The sequence below is a fragment of the Aricia agestis genome, chromosome 2 (assembly GCF_905147365.1).
Source record: "Aricia agestis chromosome 2, ilAriAges1.1, whole genome shotgun sequence".
Taxonomy (NCBI): domain Eukaryota; kingdom Metazoa; phylum Arthropoda; class Insecta; order Lepidoptera; family Lycaenidae; genus Aricia; species Aricia agestis.
This window is the reverse complement of record NC_056407.1, coordinates 16,784,907-16,805,197: the sequence shown is the minus strand read 5'-3', so window position 1 is coordinate 16,805,197 and position 20,291 is coordinate 16,784,907. Positions and strand designations below refer to the sequence as shown.

The following is a 20,291-nucleotide window of genomic DNA, read 5'->3' as shown; positions in this document are numbered from 1 at the left end:
CATTCAACGTTTGTCTTACAGAGGATAAAATGGAGCCGACCGGCCCGGAGCTGGTGAACTTCATCAAGGAGACCCTCAACAAGAACCCGCGCGACCGCATGACGCTGCTGCGGATAGAGAAGGACCTGCACGCGCTCATCAACGACACCAGGTGAGCGAGACCCTCAACAACAACCCGTGCGACCGCATGACGCTGCTGCGGATAGAGAAGGACTGCACGCGCTCATCAAAGACACCAGGTGAGCGAGACCCTCGACAACAACCCGCGCGACCGCATGACGCTGCTGCGGATAGAGAAGGACCTGCACGCGCTCATCGACGACACCAGGTGAGTGAGACCCTCGACAACAACCCGGGCGACCGCATGACGCTGCTGCGGATAGAGAAGGACCTGCGCGCGCTCATGGACGACACCAGGTGAGATAGACCCTCGACAACAACCCGCGCGACCGCATGACGCTGCTGCGGATGGAGAAGGACCTGCACGCGCTCATCGACGACACCAGGTGAGCGAGACCCTCAACAAGAACCCGCGCGACCGCATGACGCTGCTGCGGATAGAGAAGGACCTGCACGCGCTCATCGACGACACCAGGTGAGCGAGACCCTCGACAACAACACGCGCGACCGCATGACGCTGCTGCGGATAGAGAAGGACCTGCACGCGCTCATCAACGACACCAGGTGAGCGAGACCCTCAACAAGAACCCGCGCGACCGCATGACGCTGCTGCGGATAGAGAAGGACCTGCACGCGCTCATCGACGACACCAGGTGAGCGAGACCCTCGACAACAACACGCGCGACCGCATGACGCTGCTGCGGATAGAGAAGGACCTGCACGCGCTCATCAACGACACCAGGTGAGCGAGACCCTCAACAAGAACCCGCGCGACCGCATGACGCTGCTGCGGATAGAGAAGGACCTGCACGCGCTCATCGACGACACCAGGTGAGCGAGACCCTCGACAACAACACGCGCGACCGCATGACGCTGCTGCGGATAGAGAAGGACCTGCACGCGCTCATCGACGACACCAGGTGAGCGATACCCAGACAAAATAAGTAAATGACATAACACGTGCAAAATTTAGAGATGGAAAAACGGTGGTAGCTTTGTAAACTTAAAGGAAGACCGCAAGTCGCAACAGCGGAATGATGTGGCGTGACATATTTCATAATAATGGCGTTTTACCTACCAATAAAACGCATATTAATTTACTTACCTTATTCGAAGCTTATTTAATCGAGATAGGCACTACGTTTCCCGCCATTATATCCATACTATTGACAAGCTCAAAACCACCAATATGGAATATAGATAGTTTGGCATATCTAAGTAATTACGCTTTAGAACATGACAACCCTTTTCAAGTACAAAGACATACAGCCGTTTTACTGCTCTTATGTTCTGGTAGAACAATAATTCATGTTCTAACTCTGCTAAAGATTGATAATGACCATTGTATACAAAATACCAATGAAATAATATTTTGGCCATCTTTTGGTTCAAAAACTGACTTTTCTGATTACAGGCAAGCTTGACCTACTAAAGAACTATTGAGGTACTCGGTTCTAGGTGGAATACAATCATTTTACATAATTTATTATTACTTGCAGAGGTCGGATTAAACCTGCCTCAAGGACCATTATTTCAGGGTGGATCGAATCCCTTTTCAAAGATACTTTAACGTTGTTAGTGGCGGCCGAAAAGGAAGATCTTCCGACCGAGAGAGATAGCATGCTCGGTCAGGCCGAAGCCCACTGACGTCATTTCAGACGTTGTATATATCTTGCCGTTCTCCGAAACTTCGATAGCGCGATGCAGGAATGTTAGGCGAATTGTGGGTACCGCCACAATACGTTCCCATAGTAGTTGGTACTACTGGTTGTTAAAAATAAACTATTTGATTTTTGATTTATATTATAATTTTGTATCTTTCACCTTGGCGTCTAGTTTACATTCTGTAAACGTTCGTTCCCACCAGGCGATAACAAACAATTCTCAATTAAATAAGCTTCGAATAACAGTACAGGGAATTAATAGTGGCGTTTTACCTACCAATAAAACACATATTAATTTACTTACCTTATTCGAAGCTTATAGTTTAAATTCTGCCTGGTGAGTATAGACGCAATAAACTGGCAGACGAGTTAGCTCGCTTTTATAAACTCTCCCTACCTCTTCACCATGGTGGGACGAAAGTGGAAGTAACCGGAAGTCAATAGTATGGATATAATGGCGGGAAACGTAGTGCCTATCTCGATATAATAAGCTTCGAATAACGGTACAGGGAATTAATATTATTATAAAGACACGTCGCGCAGTTGTGCTGCCGTGTAGTGTGTTTAGTCCAATATAATTTATTACAAAGAATATCTGAAAGTGACGCCCGCCGCGTCGTTCCGCTTACGCCTAGTATGGTGTAGTCCTATATTTACGTCGACATTATATTACATATTAACATTCATATTCACCGTATTCACTAACTGCAGTAAGTCCAATAATTTGGCATATCGGTGATATTGTCACTCTCTCATATGTTTTCAATCGATTAAACGTATTTTCTTTTTTTATTAACAGCCGCTGCATAGTGCGTTTCCCGGTGATGACGTCGTACGGGCGCATGTTGGTGCATCGCTGCGCCGCGCTGTTCGGCCTCGCCCACCATCTCGACCACGCCCATAAAAACGCCGTGCTCGTCTCCAAGAGCGGTAAGCTAACGAATGTATTATAAGTTAATCAGGGCAAGTTCGGACACAGGGTAAGTCCGGATAATTCAACTTATCACTAAATTAGTCAGTGGTTTCTGCCTGGTGCTACTGGCATATACGCCATACAGCACTGCAACCGCAGATTTTCTCGGTGCAAAAAAAAAAAAATCCCGTACCCTGATTATCTATAGTATCCGGTCGCCAATATCGATAATTTCATACTTCATCGCTACTCTCGCTTATAATATTGCTATCGCGCTCCTTTCGTGAGTGAAATATGAATATGTGAGTGGATCAGAATAATTTATTTGACAAAGTGACATGTAGCGACAAGTATAAGTTTTTTCGCATAGCCAGATATAATATTATTAAAGTGCTATAAAACAATTAACGAAATCGCGTTATACTGTGGACTTTTCGTTAACTACATGATATTATAATTATTGCAGGCACTAGCGGCGGGCGTATTCCGTGCACGAGTTTCCGTCAGTGGTGCACCACCGTGTTCCCCAAGTCCCCGCCGCGCCGGCACGACGACACGCTCGCCAAGTAACTATATTGTTTTGAATTAAAGTATGTTGTGAATGACGGTTTTAAAAAAATTGTAATCAATCATCATAGAAAAAAAAAGATATTATTATGATTACCAGATGTTGGCGGTACATTTTGCAAGATAAAAATTATCCTATTGTGATTTTCTGTACTCAGCGTATCTCTGTATTGAATTGCACCAAAATCTATTTAGCGGTTAAAGCGTAGAGGTAACAAGTTTGACGTGATGTGTGCAGATCTATCCTGAAGCGCGAGGGGGGCGGCGCGCTGGGCGGGGCGGCGGGCGCGGCGCCGCGCAGCAAGTCGCTAGAGCAGCGGGAGCGGGACTACGAGCGCGTGCGCCGCCGCATATTCAGCTCGGTATGTCACACCATAGACTAAGGAAAATATGTCACACCGAGACCCACTTGTGCTAATTAACCTCTTGAACCCCACCGACACCTTAACGTGCCACCCGTAAAATTACCTCTGTGTACCACCGGCATGTTCATGAGCCACCTGATGCGCTCGACCTCATGCTGTTTTGTAACTTATTTTAGTGTGTTTAAGATTTAATTTCGTAGGTTCTATACATTATTTTTAACAACATAACAAGTTGTTTGTCATTTTTACAGGACAATTGCACTCAAGATGAGAACCAGTGGCCGTGGCTCAACTCGGGGCCTGTCAAACTGCTTACGCCCGAGACCGGAAGAAACAAACTGTTAAAGGTATTCTTATAATACAAAAAAAATTGCTGCATACCTTCAAGTACTTAGCTGAATAATAATTATAAACTTTGACCACTGATTTTTCAATACGAATTGAATTTCTTTTAACTTTGTAGTATTCCATATTTAAATATTGTTTTAAGGTTAATTTTATGCTGATTATTTCCTGTTAAGAATGATCCAAACATATGGTACTTTATAAACAGCATAGCGTGACTCGACAGGTGCAGTCGCTGGAGGCTAGCGGAGGCGGCGCGGCGGGCGGGGCGGGGAGTGGGTCGCGCGGGCCGGTCGCCAAGAGTCACAGTTTTGGCGGATACTCCGAACCGCCGCAGCGCCTGCTCAGCCGACAGGGTTAGTTCTTGGATATCCTTGTGTAGCCGATAGCAACCCCAATAGGTATACTCTTTGGCTGTATTTCCATTAATAATTTTATGATTCATAATGTGATTCTCCAAAGCGACCATTATAGCCCCGCTGATAGTAGCGCAGTGTTACTGATAGTGACATCTCGCTTGCTCAGGCCTTTGTTTCTCTATTCAGGACCTATAACTGGAATGTAAGTTGGCCCCAACTTCGTTGCAAAAAAACTGGTTCGCAAAGACAATAATAATTTTATGTTTTTTCGAGATCAAAATTTCCTTCGAAATATATTTCTATTTTGGAAATTGGTCTTCAACGAGTCTTTGGCTTTGGCCGCTACTCGTTAGCGAAGGTTTGGCTAAACATGATTTTTGTGCCGAAGATGGGTCATCATGGGTCATCGAGCATAGTTTTAGTGCTTATGTAAGCTTTACCTGGTTGCAGGTGATCTGGCGTCAAGCAGCTGGCGCCTGTCTCCGTCCAGCTCCGGGTACAAGACGCTCAGTCTGCGCAGCACCGACTCTGTCACACCCTCGCCCACCGGTAATTCTGTTTTACATAAAGACATTCAAATAACATGTATATTGTATAACCTAATAGTAAAATTTGCCAAACAAGTTAAATTACACGTTTTTAAATTGTATGTGACACTAACATGGCTTGAAAAGTCATTTGTGTAGATAAAAAATAAAAGTTCATACATTGTTACGACATCAGTATTCAGTATTGCTATTTTATTTATCATAAATAAATTTGACTGTAAAATAAAAATAAAATCTAGTCGAGAAACAAGTATTCATAGACTCTTTATCAAATCGGCTTTACTTGATTATACCGTGCCTAAAATGTAACATTCAGTTCGGCCAACAGGCGGCGCGAGCCCCGAGCCGACGTCGGAGGCAAGCGCGGGGGGCGGGGCGGGCATAGCGGGCGCGGGGGGCGGCGCGCTCGTGTGGGCGGTCACCGACCTCTCCGCCGTGCCCGTCGGCGCCGTGGTTATACATCCACAGGTGATGATGATTATTATTTTTTTGTAAACCTTCGATGCGGCTGTATTCTATTTATTTTTTTATAATGGGCGGGGCTAATGATTATGCTGATTGGTGTTATTAAATTGACCATAGGACCAAACATACATTTTTTTTTCGTTATTTAGACGGGTCGTGCGCTGACGAACCCGGACGGCACGCTGTACCACTTCCACCCCGACAACCCGCCGCCGCTCTACGACGCCAACGCCGCACTAGACGAGAAGGTATTATTAATTTTAGTGTCGATCACACCAGGAGCACAATTCTCTTGTCTTCGATCGTCGTTTAACAGCACAGGCTTAACATCTATGAGTATGATAAATACTGAGGAGATTGAGGATTCTAAGACTTACGTGTGATAATAATAGTATGTTTCGGCCTAAAATTATGACTTTATATAAAAAAGTCAATTGTGATTTTTACCTAATGCCACAAAAAAGTTATTCTAAAAAATATTTCAGGATCCAAATGGAGATAAGAAGAGAGGGAAATTAGAAAAACAGCACTCCTTCATAGACCACGGTAAATACTATACCACTATAGTTTTTATTACTTCCTAATATCTTAAACTCTGTCGTTGTGTTAGAAAAACCACGCACTCGCACAGCATATCTTGTTTTACAGAGTGCGATTGTTCGGGGGAGTACAGAGGCAAGTGTTGTTGCGAATGCCGCCGCCGCGAGCCGTGCAGAGAACACGCTGAAAAGGTAAAGATATTATACAGATTAAAAAAAGAAACGGAACAATTAGGTATGCAATAACATAAAATAAATTTATTTCATAATATAATATAGTTCCAGCCAACATCTTATGTATGTCTGTTAGACCTATATTTACAAGTTACTTTTACAGACCACATCCAAAGAGAGCCAAACTGGATCGATCCCGAGCAGCCCCGCCAAGGACCGCTACATCGAGCCATCGACGCCGGACGCTAACACCGACAAGTCCTACGAGAACCAGAGCGCGCCCACGCAGCTCTACGACTCGCCCACTCGGACCTTCGACAACACGTACGAGTCGCCCAAGCGGCTCGAGAGATACGACGCCCAAAACTCGCCGAAAACCTTCGAACCGGCCAATCAGAGGATGCCGTACGAGGCGACCAATCAGCGCTCGTTCGAAGCGGCCAATCAGAGGCCGCCCTTCGAAAACCAGCGGTCGTACGATTCGACGCGGCAGTACTCGAAGGAGTGCGAGCAGCAATGCTACGTCCAGCCCATGAGGAGCGAGGAGTCGCCCATGGGCGTCCAGAACTATGTCCAGGAGGAGGCCAAGACCACGCCCGTGCCGCTCGTCGACCATACTATACGTGAGTTTACATGAGAGCTAATTTGCTAATAATGAAAATCCTTCTTCTTTTATGAATATTGATGGGGCCCTATGAATGAAAATTTTCTTTTTTCGAAACGTTTAAAACGTGCGGACTGATATAGTTTTTCTTTGTGTCGGTGGCAATCAAAAAGTGATATGAAAAGATCCGATGTTGTCACATTATAAGCTAAAAAGTCGCAATAAAATGACTCGCCTATATTGTAATCTAGTCAACGAATAATTTTAACGACTTTACGTGCAATGTATTTTAGGTCCAATGTCACTGACGAACGTGTCGTATCCACTGATGCAGCAACCTTACCACTACGTCAACCGCTGCAGAATCGTGAGTATTTTTATCTTTTTATATATCCTTTAAAAACATTAATGTTTTTTTTTTGCTTCACCTTAAAAAAAGACATGCATTTACGAATATTTTCCTAATACAAAACACATTAATTCTGATATGTCTCAATCCTGTAGCAGCAACTTAATTAACGTTAATTACAGGAGCCGCACATGCAGGCGCCGATGTACCAGCTGCAGCCGGAGGAACCGAAGGTCGCACACGACAACACCTTCCGAATAGGTCAGTATCTAATGTTTGTGCGCTAACTCCTCCAAATCGACTCAACCGGTTTTAATGAAATTTTGTATGTACTACATTCGTTAGGCCTGAGAATAGGTGTTTATCTACTTACACTTACGTACATTTTGTGTTAGAGTCTAGAGGCCGCTGTGCCGCTGAAAGTCATCATACTTAGAGCTTTAACGTCGTAATAAGAGTGGTACACAAAGCTGTCAAAGGTATTTCACAATATGGATTGTATCAAAGAAACTAGACGGCGCGGCGATACAAATGAAAGCGTCTGTCCATACTAATATTATAAATGTGAAATGTGTGTGTCGTTCTCTCTTCACGACCAAACCACTGAATCGATTTTGCTGAAATTTGGTATGGAGATGCTAAGATGTACCTACGGTTGCCGCACGATTTAACCATTTTTACTTCGTCATTGTTCTGCGTCACATGATATTATAATGCATGTGAAAATATTTTACCAAGTGACTAATTAAACCACATGGTGAACCAAATGGTCTTCCCGCAGACCCGAGCTACCCGTACGCGGCTGACTTCAGCGCGTGCGGCGCCTGCGAGCCGCAGCCCCGACAGTGAGTAGTATAATCATACTTACTTAGGGCCAATGACGCATTTTCAGTTTTTTTTTTAATTTATTTATAATTTATTGTGCACAGGAAAACATAACAATAATATAACAGTTTACACAGAAAGACGACACAAAAAGTAGTTTACTGCTAATCCTATGTTAAAATATCGTGCCTACTCGTTTTTGTATACGTAATACGATGAGCGAAAGATACGAGTATAATGTGTTGTTTTATCAAATAATAAACGTTAACTCAGACTGACGGACTTCAAATCTTGTAGAAGAATATTTAAACTTAGCCTCACTCTGCATCCTCTGTCGGTTGGATCACGGGGAGTGCTCTGAAGAATTGTTCGGAATCATACCTCCTGTAACTTTTCGCCATCGCTGCACGCGAAAAATATACGATTCTCATCACCTTGATGAGTGGCAGTATTTCACCGTGCTGCCGCGCACTGTAAAACTCTGGAATGAACTGTCACCAGCAGTATTTCCGGACCAATACGATCTGCAAACCTTCAAGAGGAGAGCTTATTCCCTCTTAGAAGGCCGGCAACGCACCTGCAGCTCTTCTAATGTTGCGAGTGGCCACGGGCGACGGTAGTTTTTTTCTTTCATGTGACCCGTTTGCAAGTGTGTCCCCTTATTTTTATTAAAAAAACCCTGTGATAAAGTTAGGTTATCATCGCTTATTTGTGTTTATCCAATCAGATACACTATGCCGTACGGGGTGGAGCTGGGCGCACAGTACCTGCCCAACGTGATCCTGCCTCCCGCGCCGCCGGCCCCGCCCGCGCAACCCCATCACTACCCGGTTAGTACTCCGGCTAACTCATGCTGCTTTTGCTATTGCTTTTAAACTCTATAGCTAGTTAAGATTAAACGCTAAAATTAGGCCCAGCGTGACCTGTCCGTTGAAAATAAAGCCCTTTCTAATAAAGTAGTTACACAATGGATATCAAGCGTATATTACAATGTAATTGACGAGCACATAACAACAGTTTTAAACCAAACATTGATTAAAACTTTAAATAATATTATTCGTAAGGGGGACTTTCTATGTGCAATGTTAGCTATTTGTATGTAATACAAATAAAAAATAACATAAACTTTACTACGTTCTTCTCAGCAATACCAGGAGATGCAGTGGGGTGGTCTGCAGCCGCCGCTGCCGATCAGCCCGGCCGCGCCCAAGCTGATGCTGCACGACGTGTACCCGCTCGTGTACCCCCCGCTCTACCCCAACCCGCAATACGGCGTCGTCTACCCCGCCGCGCCCCTGCAGCAGGTGAGATGCCCGACGTCTGTCTTGCTCGCACAGTGATGTTACCCCGGTAGTGTACCCCCCGCTCTACCCAAAACCGCAATACGGCGTCGTCTACCCCGCCGCGCCCCTGCAGCATGTGAGACGCCCGACGTCTGTCTCGCTCGCACAGTGACGTTACCCCGGTAGTGTACCCCCCGCTCTACCCAAAACCGCAATACGGCGTCGTCTACCCCGCCGCGCCCCTGCAGCATGTGAGACGCCCGACGTCTATTTCGCTCGCACAGTGACGTCACCACGGTAGCGTACTCCCCGCTCTACCCCAACCCGCAATACGGCGTCGTCTACCCCGCCGCGCCCCTGCAGCAGGTGAGACGCCCGACGTCCGTCTCGCTCGCACAGTCACCCTGGTAGCTCAATGTACCATCGAGGAAATTGAAGCCTTGGCAGTTGACAGACCAACGTCATTTTTTGGTCGGATCATGTCAATTCAATGTTAATTGTGATCGGTCGGGTGGGTTTGACTTAATGCTACCAAATTACTTAGGTCCGCCATCTGCTTTGAAATCTACTTCACTGATAGTACTAGTTTCAACGCGTCTCTACGTTAAAAACGGGATGTGTTTTAGTTCCCTTACTAATAAAAATATGTATTTACACAATATAAACATTACTAGCTGTGCCCCGTGGTGTTACCCGCGGTTATTAGTGAATTGTACCATCGAGGAAATTGATTCCTAGGCAGTTGACAGACCAACGTCATTTGGTCGGATCATGTCAATTCAATGTTAATTGTGATCGGTCGGGTGGGTTTGACGTAACGCGACCAAACTACGTAGGTCCCCCATCTGCCTAGAAATCTACTTCTCTGAAAGTACATTGGGTATTATAGAGTAGATGACGAAATAAAATGTAGCATATTATGTGTTAATCCAGCTGACTCCATCCCAAATTTTATCGAAATCGCTCTAGCCGTTCAAGAGTGAAGAAGTAACAAACATACACAAATTCACAAACTTTCTCCTTTATAATATAAGTATGATTAGTATGATACAATGTTTTTTTCTTGTCTAGAACTTTGAAAAATCCTGATTAATATGGACTGAACATTGTATAGCCTATCTATCCGCTTAGTGTATTTTTAATAAGCAAGAGGCATACTATTTGCTGCCTTACGCGCGCTCGCGGGCAATCTTTTTTTTTCATCATAACGCCAAATTCACGGTGAAAAGTATAATTTCAGATGATCCCGCAGCCGTACCCGATGTGCCAGGCCGTGTACGGGGTGGAGAAGGCGGGCGAGCGGCGGGCGAGCTACCCCAAGCGCGGCTCGCTCCCGCCCTCCCAGCGCGCCACGCCCCACGCTGACGACCGCGCCGACCCCGATATAGCCGTGAGTGGAGTTTAGAGGAGTTAGCCCATTGAGACGGACCGTGCCGGGGCTCATCGCAAAAATCCGCCTCCGTATTTGTATGGAAGCGGATGCGCGTATCGCACACTGTGTCGGGGCGCAGCGGATTTCCGTTAATGCGACAAGGCCCGGCAAAGCCCGACAAACCCGCTGCGCCCCGGCAACAGTGTGACCACACTTCACATAGATTTCCACTTTTTGGTAGATTTGAGGTCAAATGAATGACGATTTAGTAGTCCAAAATTTTTTGTAAATTTTAATAGAAGATCGATATTATATCACAAATAATATAAAAAATTAAAAATGCATAATGACAGTCCATTTTAGTTTTATTTAGTTTTTATTTTTATTTTACTTTCAACCACGTAGAATACATTGATTAATAAAGGTAGATTTTCGGTAGAAGCTAAAACACGGTCTAGTAGATTTTAGTAGAATATAGCAACGATTTTGATATATCGAGTCACAAGTGATTTACATAACATACAAATAATGTGTACATTGGTCCGTGGCAATGAGTAGCCATTCTGAGATGTGTTAGGTAGGCACATGCGTCAGGATAGATGGAAATTCTAGACCTAATTTATTTGTGCATATGAAAATACATAGTAATATGTTCTAAAAAATGACGTAGTATTTGCGTCAATACTAAAAATACTTGCTAAAAAAATAAAAAGCATCGATATCTCTTTTTTAGGATATCTGATTTGAAATCAAAATAAAACGAATGTGCGCAGGTTAAGATCCAGCAGATCAAGGAGCAGATGGCGGCGGTGAGCACGCGCGACCGGCAGTGGGAGCGGCCGCGGCGGCGCAACAGTGGCAGCGGCCTGCTCGGCAGCTACCCCGCCCCCGCGCCGCACCCCGCACCCGCCCCCGGCCCCGCCCACAACGCAAGACCGCTTGGGTTAGTATGCGGCTTTACCCATAAAGTTTGGTAAAGCAACCTACGTAACTAGTGTAAATAAAGTTGAGGACAAGCTGTAGGACAACAATTGGTCCCACGCTGACTTGCACGTGTTTTTTTTTTTACAAAATAACAGCGTGTAACATACGCTTCAACGTGTCAAGAAATAAACGTGTATTTTGTTATAATCTGTAAAAGACTACAAATGTTAAGCAACAGTATCTAATGTTATATAACTGTTGTGTGGGAGCACCTTTAGGCACAGGAGTGAATTTTATCTTGTTTACTATACAAACTTGAAATCAATACTCGTGTCCTTGCAGGCGCAGCCCGAGCGAGGAGGCCCAGCTGAGCTCGGCGGCGCGCGCCATCGTCAACTCCATCCGCACCATGCAGGCCAAGAACAACACTTGTTAGTGTCTATATTATCTATTATACTAAGCGCCTGTCAAACATTTTAGCATTATACATATACTTCAAAAGAGTTGCCGACGTTTGGCACCTTAAAGGTACCTATTCTATTTCGAAAAGTAGCCTATATGTCCTCTTCTGTGGTCTATTTTAGTTGATCCATTAAATAAACATCTTTTCGCCGCTTAATACTTAGAAATATACTCCAATATTTACAGACCCGGATCGTCGTGGTCCGGAAGCGCGCGAGCAGTACCGGCGGGCGCGCGGCCCCGCCCCCGCCGTCCCCGCGCCGCCCCCCGACCGCCCCCGCCGCCCCTACAACCCGATCGTCACCTACCGCCCGCCCTACCTGCTGCGACAGGTATGCGACACTCCTCGCCTAGCGTTAACTGTAGTTCTGGGTCAATAATCTCAATGAGTCTATAGTTTTGTGCGGTGACTGTGAGTAGTAATTGTTATGAATAAAATTTTCAAGCAAACGCGGATGCGTATGGATATACGCACACAATATTTACGCTACTTGGTTTGCTTAGGTTAGCACGTATTGATTGTTTATTGGTGCACCTCTTAAGAGTCCGGGTGCCATAATTAGTACGTGTACATAATTAGACAGGAGTTTATTTTTGCAATACCATGCGTTGATTTCTTAAGAGTCCGGGTGCCATCGCAATTCTCATACAAACGTAATACCAAGATCATTTCCCATACGAGAATATTTACCACTAGATGTCCCGCGCGGCTTTGCCCGCGTAAATTAGGAATTTTGCAGAAATCGTACATTTTCCCATAAAAAATAGCTTATGTCCCTACTCCCTTCACTTGGTCTACTCTATATCTGTGCTTAATAATGCCATAAAAATTGCTCCAGTAGTTGGTAATTTCTTATATTTCCTCCGTTTTTCCCACATTTTCCTGAGTTTCTTCGGTAGTATTAGTCTTAGCGTGATAATATTTAGCCTATAGTCTTACTCGATAAATGAGCTATCTAACATTGAAATAAATGTTTTTAAATCGGACCTGTAGTTCCTGAGATTAACGCGTTCAAGCAAACATACTCTTCAGGTTTATAATATTAGGTAGGAATAGATTTTTTTTTTATTATCGCTTGACAAACTCGAGTCTCGATCTAAAAGACTGAAAAGTACCAATAACAGGGTCTTTATATACTCATAAGAGTCATAAGTCATAACCATGGGACGATGCATGTTATAATATGGTAGTGATGATGATGATGATGAAGAATGTAATTTGCATAGAAGCATATGCTTTCCATTCTTAAAACAACGCCGAAACTCCCAAACTTGTATCTATAAAGAATCAGGAGTTCTCTCAGCACCTTCCGAACCACGGTATACCAGGTATAACTCGGTGCAAAATCTTGTTGGTAGCATATGCTTAAAATACTTTTCACGAAACCGAAGTCAACACATGTTTCCCTATAAATTTTGAGGAGTTCCCTCGATTACTTATGGATCCTTCATCAGATCACCACTTTTGTAAATATAATACCAAATTGGGATGATACCCTATATACCAAAAGAAAAATTTTGAAAATCGGTTAACAAACGGCGGAGTAATCGTTGAACATAAGAAAACGAACTAACACCTCCCCCATTTAAAAAGTCGGTTAAAATTGTAGCCTATGTGTTTAACTATATTATTGTAAAGCTATATTATTGTAAAGTTTCATTAAAATCCGTTCAGTAGTTTTTGCGTGAAAGAGTAACAAACATCCATACATCCACACATCCATACATCCAAACAAACTTTCGCCTTTATAATATTAGTAGGATATTTGAGTTATTATTCAGCTAAGACCCAATTTCACCAACCTCTGTTTGTTAAATCCTAACAAGGCATTACTTAACGGACCTTGGAAAATTAAACAGACTGTTAAAATACTTATGTCCCACAGTAAAAATTTAACAAGAACTCAAGACTCAAAAGTCAAAACAGATTCTTTTATTGATATTGCATATTATTGTCTTTGAAAGTTGTTATTTTGACTCATATAACAGCCTGTTAAATATTTAACGGACCTCCACAGCAGGAATTAAATTAAACACCGTGTTAGGTGATTTAACATGACATTAGGGCATGGTGGAACGCTCGATAGCTCTAACAGGCCATTAACTGATTTAACAAGCCATTATTTATTTAACATTGCTTGATGAAACTGGGTCTTAAGATAGTAATTACTAATTACCTAGGTTCCTGTACAAACATTCACTGCAAAATATTTACATACCAAAAAACTTGTACGATTACAATTTAGTATGGAAATATTGTAATCGTTCATAATATGAACGATTACAATATGTATTCAATATTGATATCAAATAATATGGTAAATATTTTCGTATGGGAAATAATCTTGGTATTACGTTTGTATGAGAATTTCGATGGCACGCGGACACTACTACTTTTCCCTTACGCTCTATTAGAAGCTATACTCACGTATTGTATGGTTCTACAGAGAGTCTGTGGAACTACTCTGTCGCGGAGTAAATGTTAATTCACTATAGATATTGTCATTATTTCAGATGTCCCCCGGCACGTGGTGTCGCCGCTCGCCGGGCGCTGCCACACCCGGTATGTACAGTTATACGATGTTAAGTACATAGGTGAATGATATATTATCTGTGTAAACGATTTTAGAAACGACCGAAGTCGGGGTCGTAGTTTATTTGCCCTAAAAAATTAAGAGCATTTTTTTTAAATGAGTACGTATACATATTGTTTTCTTATATGTATTTTTGATTCTCATTTCAGTCATGAACAACAACCAGCCCCGGCGCCCGCACCCCGACACGCGTAACGGCCGCCGCTAGACGCACACACACACATAAACATATCCAAATACTTATGTCCGTTACCACTCGCTTTAAGTTTATGTGTTAGATAGCCGAGCTATAAGCGGAGCGACGAGCGACGCGCAACAGTTGTATTGTAATGGACAGTTTAACTTTTTTTTTACGAAATGTAATATTTGTTTTTGAATATATTATTCAAATGTTACAGATATATGTTACACTTTTATTAATTATTTTTAAAATAGCTCCGCTTGTCGCTCCGCTCCGTCAAATATGCCACGTAATACTGATTTAATACTTCAAGTATTCATTAATTGTTTGTAGTATTAACTATCAGTAAAATTAATTCGATAGACTTTTTATCTTCTTTTCTGTTTTTCTATTTATTTTGTTTGGTAATTTCTAGACCAATAGTCATAATATCTAATATTATATTAATAAAATATATTTTATGATTTGCCATATTTGAATCGCTTGATAAATTGTATCGTCTACGGTCGGCGCCATTCCAGTATAGTTTCAAGTTGATGATGTCAACTGGAAATTTTATTTTAATGGTGACAATTCAGCCGGGTTACACAAACAAACTATTCGAAGCCTCCCAATATTACCTATTCCCGGCTATATGTTACTACAAAAATAGTAATATTAATTAAAAGCAACTCCAACACAACTGTAGATATTTCTCTCATCTTTTTTTGCTTTGAAAATAGATGAGAGTACAAATTTATCAAGGTCTTAAAAAGTAAAGTTCATTAAACGATACTATGATTAGAATTGAACGTTATCGCACAATACAAAAATTCGACCAAGCGTAGCTGATTCAAATTAAATAGTGTGAGAGGAACACAATTTTCCTCCCTGGTTAAGAGAATGGTTATCCCAGCTCACTACTGATTTAAATGAAATATATTCACCGACCACATGAAGTCAATATGCATATTATATTCCAACGCTCAAAGCAAATTAGCACCGTCGTTTTGTACCGAAGCTTCCACTACATGAGATCTCACAAGAACAGAACTAGTCATTTGGTATAAAACTGTTTAGTTACTCGTAATAAAGTTACCGAAAAACAGTCGAGAGCAACGTTTATGTAATTATTTTAAAATTAAATAGGAATGCTTAGACGATTCACAAAGTGTAACTTGGTTACTTAATTATATAAGTTATTATATTTTCTTTCTTTGACTTTAGTCAGTAAGATTGTTCTTAGTTACGACCGTTTTGAGTTAATCTAAATTCTAATGATACCTGAAATATTGAGTTTGTTGAGTAACTATCATTACATGCACAAAAAAGATTGGGGACACTATATATAGAACACAAAGATTTGACTTCAAACCTGTCGCACAAAGGTGTAACAGAATAAATCAGATACTAATTACTTTTTGAAACGGTTCGATTTAAGTTCTCGCCGTAACCTAGCAGGTCAGATTATTAAACGGTGTTTTCCACCACTGGCGAACATAACTAGTTAACATAGATATGAAAATTCTACGCCTACTACACACCGAGTGAACTGTAACACCAGGCAAAAACTTTCGTTACAAAACTATTATTACTCACTGCACGAATCGTAAAGTTCATTTTAAAATTGTGTTATTTTATTAACAGGTAGATAAATGTAAAATAAGTAATTTATTTTATTTATTAAAGAATTTCAAACTGGAAATCTTTCGTCACAGTCGTACTATAGCTCTACCATGAGTTTAAAGCTATAGTATTTAACGATACTCGATTCCGAGTACGTAAGCCCGGGCGCGCACTAGCGGCCAGGCCGCTGCGGCCAGACCTTAGATCCGCAAGTGACCGCTAGAGGCGCTGTAAAATTTGCCATACTAAAAATTTACGGTAGTCGGTATCGAGTATCGAAAAATACTATACTCATGGTAGAGCTACTGGAAAGTTTCTTTTAATATTGTAAACGTACTGTTAATGCAGTACCGGCTGTATAAACCTACGCTTGCAGTGGCGGTAGTCGTGTCTGTCCCTATTTTCCGACTAGTTTACTTTGTCGTTTTATCATAATCGGATCAATAGCTGTCGTCGTACCTAGTTCCTGTGACCGGCCCCCTCCAATACGGCCGGCGCGCGAGTTATTAGATGTTTTAGTTGTTTAATTGGCTTCCGAGGTTTGCACTTCACGACCGTACACTACGTTATGCTTAGTTTAGTTCGCTTTATCCTTCTTATGGTACTGTTATACCGGCGGAGCGGCGCAGACACCCGCGGCAGTCGCACCGTGGCTGACTATATTGTGCTGTAGCGATGAAGACGCTTCATTTAACTTGTACAGAGCTGTTACTTTCGGAGACGCTTTTTAATGTTTACTATTGTATATTGTTTGCGTTTCATTGAGAGTGTTATACGTTAAAGTGGAATATATTTTATACTGTACTAAATGAATATGAAGATGTACTTACTGTTAGACGTAGATGCAGATTTAGTTTGTTTTCCGTCCACGAGGGAGGAGTCGATGTATCTGCGCCGCTCGCGCCGGCGATCGCGGACGAACCCAAAATGTCTAAACGACGGCTCCGTCTGTCAACTTATTATGGCAATGTCCTGTAGATTATATAATTTGTATGGAGGTTTATTGTAACATGTAGAGTATATCATTGTTAATATTAAAGATTTTAGCGTACACAGTGTTTTATTTATTGACTAGATTGAACATAGCTTTTTACATAAGTGTTCATAAAAGTAAGTATTTTTACATAACCAAAACATAAAAAATTAATAAGCTGTTACAATCAACGTTGTTTACCTTGTGTTAACATTTCAGACGTTGTCTTGGAACCGTTGTGTATGTCACTCATAGAGAAATATTAAAGACAGTGGTCACACCCATGGGCGTACCGAGGGGGGGGGCAGCTGCCCCCCCCTGGATCATGTTGACGTTCCTACTAAGTATATTATCTAGTACTTTTATCTATAAAAATTAAGAACGAATTTTTGCCATTTGTTTGCAATACAATATTTTTACAACTAAAAATTATTAATTTTTTATTCTTTATAAACACTAGCTGTTACACTTATGAAAAATCTGATTTGCCCCCCCCCCTGGCCCAGAACCTGGGTGATTTGCCCCCCCCTGGCACCAGAACCTGGGTAATTTGCCCCCCCCCCCTGGCCCAGAACCTGGGTACGCCCATGGTCACACCTATCTAAAAAATAAAATTTATTATCAAAGAGAATATAATTTCGAAGTGCTAGTTTATTATTTCGAAATGCTCGATTCAGAATGGTGCGCTGTATGGTCCGCTACAGTTCTTTATAATTTATTTTGGGGATGATAAATAAGTGTTGGTTGATTTCAGACCCGCAGGATAAACATACAAACTTTCAACAAATCCTTCTACAGCATCATCAAGTTGGCAACAAGCACCGCGCCTTAAGTTTTTTTTCATTATAAAACATTTTTTTATGCTTTCTAAAAAGCTGTACCTACTCAACTAAGAGCTGACGACCAAATCGGTCATGTGGCTTCCCGCTTCAGCTGTATTAAACTCTGTTAGCTACTTCCTTCAACAACCTATTCTGATAATCTGCATGCTGGCAGGCCGTGGGCGATGGGTGTGGTACTGAGTAGTGGGGTGGGAAAAAAAATTAAGGCTCACGTAGTGATTATATTGTTTTTGTGTAGGTTCAGCGACTTTAATTTTTTTTTCCAAACAGTTGCTCTGTACTTCCTGTGCACCCAAAAAAAAATTTTAATCGATCAGGTTGTGGGAAGGGGTTGCCAGCGTTAATTAATTGTAGGAAAATAATTATTATTTTCATGTGGGCTCAGCTGTGTTGGTTTTTTTTCTGACGCGAGATTAGTTAGTATGTAATCCCAAAATAAATAGCCAGGCAAAAATATCGGTAGGAAATTATTATAAATAATAACAACAGCGCCATCTATTAGTATTAATCTATAACACATGCCATAAAGTTTTACCTACTGAACACTAGATGTTACTAATTTTCATTTCGTGATAAGCGCTATTGATTATTATACAGAACAAGTGGCATTCTGTTTTAACTACTGAACACTAGATGTCACTGGTTCGCCCTTCCAATCTACAGCGCTAACTGGTGGTACACATCACAATAAATAGGGTTTCAGCTACTGTACGCTAGATGCCACTATATTAATATGCAATAAAATAATGACGCGGTTTTTCTCAACTTATTGTCACCATCGGACCTAATAATATCTGCTGTACTTACTCATTATTGTTAAATTTTTGTTAAATATTGTATGCAATAGCTTTACCGCGGCAGATCCCGAGTGCCACACGTATTTTTATGTTTTCACGCCACCGCTCTACCGATTTTATGAAATTTGAGGAAAGTTTTTGGACAGAATAAATGTACGAAAAATGATATTTTTATAATCAAGCAGTTTCTTTTAGACGACCATAATTTACCCACAAAAATAAAACAATTTACAATATTATATAAAATTAAATTCAAACCAATCAAACTATAATTTGGCGTGATATAATTTACGTAGTTGTGTACGCCTCCGTGGTCCAGGAGTTTAGAGCGTGTCTCTCGACTCGGAGTCGTGAGTTCGATTTCCGCGTTGGATACAATATATTATGTTACTTCCAAGTTTGCTTAGGACAATGCAGGCTGATCACCTGATTGTCTGACATTAGGTTGGGATGTACCAGAGGCGTGGTTAAAGTTAAAGTTATGGTTATAGTTAAATATGGCGTCCTTTAGCTTTAACTTTAACCGGAAAAATTCACAGATGTCTGTTGCGTTTATTTTTTTTATTGAAGCTAACGGGTAACGGGATTGAGGGTATAAAAAATTGAATTATCCGTAAAAATCGTCAGGAAAAATATAACACTGTAAAACATAGTAAAATTTTCAGATATACGTATGAGCGGAGGTTAAATATGGCGTCCTTGGACGCCATATTTAACTTTAACCAAAGATTAGACATTTTGCAATGTAGTTATAGTTAAAGTTACAGTTATAGTTAGTTGGTTCAACCCAACCTAAGATGATCCATGCGTCGGATGGGCATGTAAAAAGTTGATCCTACGCCTGATCTCTCGCCAGTCGTGTCGGTCTTCCGTCCCACTGGGTTATGAGAGTAACAGGAATAGAGAGTGCTCTTGTGTGCTGCGCACACACTTGGACACTATAAAAAATACTCCTGCGTAACTGTCCTAGTTTTAAGACAACCGATATCGTCACCGAACCCCGTGTGGGAGTTATTATAATTATTAGTTAAATATCTGCACGCATAATATTAAATGTTGCATTTATTTTTGAAAAATAACTTTCTCCGCTCGCCGGAGTCCGTCCCTGGCGCTCACACCAAACAACAGTCACTTGATTAACACTAGCTCTATCTCCCTCACACCCTCCACCACACAGCAGCTGTCCCTCTCGCACGCCGCCGCAAAACAACGCTGAAATAGTCTTAAATTAATATCATTATACTGGGGTTTTTATTTAAGCGGCTGTTTATTTGTGTTGATTAAACGTAGGTACTCAATTAACAGTCCGATGGCGGTGGTGATACGTCATCCAGATTAATATTGTCCTCGTAATATTTCACTTTGTCGAATTTAATTTACAGAAATAAACCAGCTTTTAAAACTTAGTTATAACAGCATCC

At 41.8% G+C, this 20,291-nt stretch overlaps 1 protein-coding gene across 2 annotated transcripts in view; it reads left to right on the top strand.

Annotated features, from left to right (window-relative positions):
- LOC121735268 (protein encore-like) overlaps nt 1-15,030 on the top strand; it is a 45,837-nt gene extending 30,807 nt beyond the window's left edge. The window contains exons 9-31 of one of the 2 annotated variants that reach the window (XM_042126048.1): nt 22-151; nt 2,584-2,714; nt 3,164-3,263; nt 3,503-3,626; nt 3,881-3,976; nt 4,201-4,330; nt 4,784-4,882; nt 5,210-5,349; nt 5,496-5,594; nt 5,832-5,892; nt 5,995-6,077; nt 6,223-6,682; nt 6,957-7,030; nt 7,195-7,273; nt 7,794-7,857; nt 8,565-8,667; nt 8,983-9,141; nt 10,361-10,510; nt 11,266-11,435; nt 11,759-11,847; nt 12,065-12,210; nt 14,393-14,441; nt 14,622-15,030. In XM_042126048.1, the coding sequence (XP_041981982.1) occupies nt 22-151; nt 2,584-2,714; nt 3,164-3,263; nt 3,503-3,626; nt 3,881-3,976; nt 4,201-4,330; nt 4,784-4,882; nt 5,210-5,349; nt 5,496-5,594; nt 5,832-5,892; nt 5,995-6,077; nt 6,223-6,682; nt 6,957-7,030; nt 7,195-7,273; nt 7,794-7,857; nt 8,565-8,667; nt 8,983-9,141; nt 10,361-10,510; nt 11,266-11,435; nt 11,759-11,847; nt 12,065-12,210; nt 14,393-14,441; nt 14,622-14,680 (2,795 nt within the window). In that variant the 3' untranslated portion in view covers nt 14,681-15,030. Of the gene's footprint in view, nt 1-21; nt 152-2,583; nt 2,715-3,163; nt 3,264-3,502; nt 3,627-3,880; nt 3,977-4,200; nt 4,331-4,783; nt 4,883-5,197; nt 5,350-5,495; nt 5,595-5,831; nt 5,893-5,994; nt 6,078-6,222; nt 6,683-6,956; nt 7,031-7,194; nt 7,274-7,793; nt 7,858-8,564; nt 8,668-8,982; nt 9,142-10,360; nt 10,511-11,265; nt 11,436-11,758; nt 11,848-12,064; nt 12,211-14,392; nt 14,442-14,621 lie in introns of both variants that reach the window. The other variant, XM_042126040.1, reaches the window with a different exon arrangement.
- Nucleotides 15,031-20,291: the final 5,261 nt, after the last annotated feature.